The sequence below is a fragment of the Cebus imitator genome, unplaced genomic scaffold, assembly GCF_001604975.1.
Source record: "Cebus imitator isolate Cc_AM_T3 unplaced genomic scaffold, Cebus_imitator-1.0 Scaffold204, whole genome shotgun sequence".
Taxonomy (NCBI): domain Eukaryota; kingdom Metazoa; phylum Chordata; class Mammalia; order Primates; family Cebidae; genus Cebus; species Cebus imitator.
Window position 1 is genome coordinate 3,238,121 of NW_016107519.1, and position 4,723 is coordinate 3,242,843.

Here is a 4,723-nt window from a genome sequence, read left to right on the forward strand (position 1 = left end):
CCATCTTGGCCAGGCTGGTCTTGAACTCCTGACCTCATGATCCGCCTGCCTTGACCTCCCAAAGTGCTGGGATTACAAGTGTGAGCCATTGTGCCTGGCCTGTATGGACATATATTTTTATTTCTTTTGGGTATATACCTTGGAGTGGACTTGTTGGATCATATGATAACCCTGTTTAAACTTTGACAAACTGCCAGACAGTTTTCAAAAGTGGCTACACCACTTTACATTTCCCACCAGCATCTTCTGGAGGTTTCAGTTTCTCCACATCTTTGCCAACACTTTAATTCTCTATTTTTTTTTTTTTTTTTTTTAAGGATGGAGTTTTGCTTTGTTGCCCAGGCTGATGTTTAGTGGCACGATCTCAGCTCACTGCAACCTCTGCCTCCAGGGTTCAGTCGAGATCTCTTGTGCCTCAGCCTGCAGGGTAGCTGGGATTACCAGTGCCTGCCACCACACCCAGCAAATTTTGTATTTTTAGTAGAGACAGAGGTTCTCCATATTGGCCAGGCTGGTTTCAAACCCCTGACCTCAAGTGATTCACCCGCCTCGGCCTCCCAAAGTGCTGAGATTATAGGCATAAGACTCCATACCCGGCCTCCTTCTTTATTTATTATAGCCATCCTCTTGGATGTGAAGTGATATATCATCACCTTTTTTGGGGAGAGGGGACAGGGCCTCACTCTGTCACCCAGACTGGAGTGCAGTGGTGCAATCTCATTTCAGCGCAACCTCTGCCTTGAGGTTTCAAGCAATTCTCCTGCCTCAGCTTCCTGAGTAGCTGGAATTACAGGCACACGCCACTATGGCCCAGCTAATTTTTGTATTTTTAGTAGAGATGGGGTTTCACCATGTTAATCAGACTAGTTTCCAACTCCTGACCTCAAATGATCCACCCGCCTTGGCCTGCCAAAGTGCTAGGATTACAGACATGAGCCACTGCGCCTGGCTGTTGCCTTTTGATTCGCATTTCTTTGATGCCTAATGATGAGCTTGTTTTTGTGTGCTTATTGAGCATTTGTATATAAATTTTTAAAAGTTTAACAATCTTAAAATTGTAATCCATCCTGTTTGTCCTCAGATAATGGAAACAAAATCAAAAAAACCATCAGCATCAGAAAATAGAAAAAGGAATGCTGTTAGAGAGGAAAATGAGAAACAATTCTGTGGATCATCAAGTATACTTTCGGAAAACATAGAAGGAATCCCAGAAAAAAAGGAAAAGACATCAGAGCTACAGGTTTCAGTAGAATGTGGCACAGATACATTACTCATCACAGAGAATGTGAATTTACCTCCTTCTTCCATGTCAACCATAGCTGATATATTTCAAGAGCAACTGGAAGAGAAAAATTCTGAAGACTCCATTGTACCAGTTGTGCTTTCCGCAGATCCAGGTACATGGCCCCGAATTTTGAATATTAAACAACGGGACACTCTTGTCGATAATGATCCACCTCAAGTAAGAAATTTTAACTTTCCAAAAGATAATACAGGGAGGAAGTTTTCAGAAACTTATTATACACGGATTCTTCCAAATGGTGAAAAAACCACTAGATCCTGGTTACTTTATTCGACCTCAAAAGATTCTGTGTTTTGTCTGTATTGCAAACTCTTTGGAGAAGGAAAAAATCAACTGAAAAATGAGAATGGGTGCAAAGATTGGCAACATTTATCACATATTCTTAGTAAACACGAAGAAAGTGAAATGCACATCAACAATAGTGTTAAGTACTCAAAATTAAAATCTGATCTAAAAAAACATAAAACTGTTGATGCTGTAGAACGCAGATTATATGAAAATGAGGAAAATGATGGTGTGCTGTTGTTGTACACATAATATACCTGATTTGTTTTTTGACATGATGGTCAGAATCTTACATTACTCAGAAAACATATGTCCTGCAATAGTCATTACTATGGTATTGTAAGTCTCTACAGAGTCACTTGCAGCAAATCCTTAGCAATAAGCATTTTAGCAAATAAATAGCAAAGAATGTTTCCATTCCAAATCTAAAACTAATTAGATTCAATTGTCACTAGGCAATGATTTCATTAGGCAGTGAAGATTAACAGTAAGTAATTGTTGCTGGGTGAGGTGGCTCACACCTGTAATCCCAGCACTTTGGAAGGCTAAGGTGGGCGGATCACCTGAGGTCAGGAGTTCAAGACCAGCCTGGCCAACATAGTGAAACTCCATCTCTACTAAAAATACAAAAAATTAGCCAGGAGTGGTGGCACACGCCTGTAATCCCAGCTACTCAGGAGGCTGAGACAAGGGAACTTGACCCCAGGAGGTGGATGTTGCAATGAGCTAAGATCACACCACTACATTCCAGCCTGGGTAACGAGAGCAAAACTCCGTCTCAAAAAAATAAATAAAAATAAATAGGTAATTGATAATCTTCACAGTCTATCAATTTACAACTTTTTAAAAGTTGGTGGCCGGGCGTGGTGGCTCACGCCTGTAATCTAAGCACTTTGGAGGCCAAGGCGGGCGGATCACCTGAGGTCGGGAGTTCAAGACCAGCCTGACCAACATGGTGAAACCCCGTCTTTAAAAAAAAAAAAAAAAGAAAAAAAAAGAAAGAAAAAAAATAAAAGTTGGCATTTAAGGACTGCCATTTGACAGGTTTGGTTAATATTTTGTTCTTGGCCAGGCTTGATGTCTCAAACCTGTAATCCCAGCACTTTGAGAGGCCCAGGCAGGCAGATCCCTTGAGGTCAGGAGTTAAAGATCATCCTGGCCAACATGGCAAAACCTCATCTCTACTAAAAATACAAAAATTAGCCAGGCGTGGTGGCACACACCGGTAGTCCCAGCTAGTCAGGAGGCTAAGGCAGGAGAATCGCCTGAACCCAGGAGGCAGAGGTTGCAGTGAGCTGAGATAACACCACTGCATTCCAGCCTGAGCAACAGAGCAAGAGGAAGACTCAGTCTCAAAAAAAAAAAAAAAAATTAAAAAAAAAAAATCAAAAAAAAAAAAAAAAAAAAAAAAATTCTAGTTACCTTGAAAGAAGAAGGAAAGACTTAATTGGTCAATACCAGTTTGAATAAGATACTTATGTGAGCAAGCATTCTCAACATTATTATTAAAGTAAAAATACTCAGTTTACAGAATGGAAACTGAAACTACAGCTTTTTGCTATTAAACCAAATACTTGCAGCCGGGCGCGGTGGCTCAAGCCTGTAATCCCAGCACTGTGGGAGGCCAAGGCGGGTGGATCACGAGGTCAAGAGATCGAGACCATCCTGGTCAACATGGTGAAACCCCGTCTCTACTAAAACTACAAAAAATCAGCTGGGCATGGTGGCGTGTGCCTGTAATCTCAGCGACTCAGGAGGCTGGGGCAGGAGAATTGCCTGAACCCGGGAGGCAGAGGTTGCGGTGAGCCGAGGTCGCGCCATTGCACTCCAGCCTGGGTAACAAGAGCGAAACTCCGTCTCAAAAATAAATAAATAAATAAATAAATAAATAAACCAAATACTTGTGATTTACTTCATTTGAGCAAAACACTTTTATTTGAGCAAGACAGCATTATTTGTTATGTTAATGATGGTTAAATTCCATTTTATTGGTTTTATTTTTGTTTTAATTTAATTTTAAATGTTTTATCATTTATTGTATATGAACTATAAGCAGAAAGAATACCTATTTTATGTTCATAAAAATATAAAAAATATTAAAATAAGTATAAAGTTAACCTTCAAGTGTTACGGCTTTTTTCTCCCTGTGAAAAGAGATGGCATGCTTGAAATTTGAGACACACCAATGAAAATTAAGGATCAAAAAAAAAAAAAAAGAAAATTAAGGATCTAAGTTGTTTTAGATGCTCAACAATCCCTATCACTGTTTAGTAAATCTCCCTTCTGTTTCTGATTTCTGATGTCAATTTTTATATACTATTCCTATGAAACAAAATGGCATATGTGCAGTGACTAGAACGGTAGGTGGACATTCTTGTGGGATGACATTAGGAATACTTGCAGACTTTCAATGATGCCAGCACATACTATTTTTAGAATACCCATGAAAATCATTCTCATTAACTTCTAACCATTTTGAGGTTTTGTTTGTTTATTACTTGACAAACAAACAAAACCTCCCACCTCAGCCTCCCAAAGTGCTAGAATTATAAGCCTGATCCACTATGCCCGGCTACCATTTTGGGTTTTGACAACTTGATCATTTAGTATTTTCAGACTTCTATCTGAATGTGGCCTGGGATGTTTCCAAAAATCCTGTTTACTTTGGAAGCCCAGAGAATACAGACTGTAGAACAAGTTTTGAAGTTTGTTTCCAAATTATTAATGAACTCATTATTTCAGGCTGGGCACAGTGGCTTATGCTTGTCATCCTAGCACTTTGGGAGGCCGAGTGGGGTGGGTCACTTGAGGTCAGGGGTCAAAGGACAGCCTAGCCAACATAGTGAAACCCCATCTCTAGTAAAATACAAAAATTACCAAGGTATGGTGACACATGCCTATAATCCCAGCTACTTGAGAGACTGAGGCAGGAGAATCGCTTAAACCGAGGAGGCAGGAGTTGCAGTGAGCTGAGATTGGGCCACTGCCCTCCAGCCTGGGTGACAGAGACCCTGTCTCCAAAATAAATAAAAAAATATATTCATTATTTCATTAAAGCTTGCCAGTCAACTGAATCACAGATTCGTAGTATAATTAGACTATTTCGTATTTGAGAACTACTGAAATCAATCAGTG

General features: G+C 40.0%; 1 protein-coding gene across 4 annotated transcripts in view; it reads left to right on the forward strand.

Moving 5' to 3' along the window:
* Nucleotides 1-2,164, forward strand: part of ZMYM5 (zinc finger MYM-type containing 5) — a 34,403-nt gene extending 32,239 nt beyond the window's left edge. For 3 of the 4 annotated variants that reach the window (XM_017548212.2, XM_017548214.2, XM_017548213.2), the window contains one exon: nucleotides 1,082-2,164. In XM_017548212.2, the coding sequence (XP_017403701.1) occupies nucleotides 1,082-1,840 (759 nt within the window). In that variant the 3' untranslated portion in view covers nucleotides 1,841-2,164. The remainder of the gene's footprint in view (nucleotides 1-1,081) is intronic. The other variant, XM_017548217.2, reaches the window with a different exon arrangement.
* Nucleotides 2,165-4,723: the final 2,559 nt, after the last annotated feature.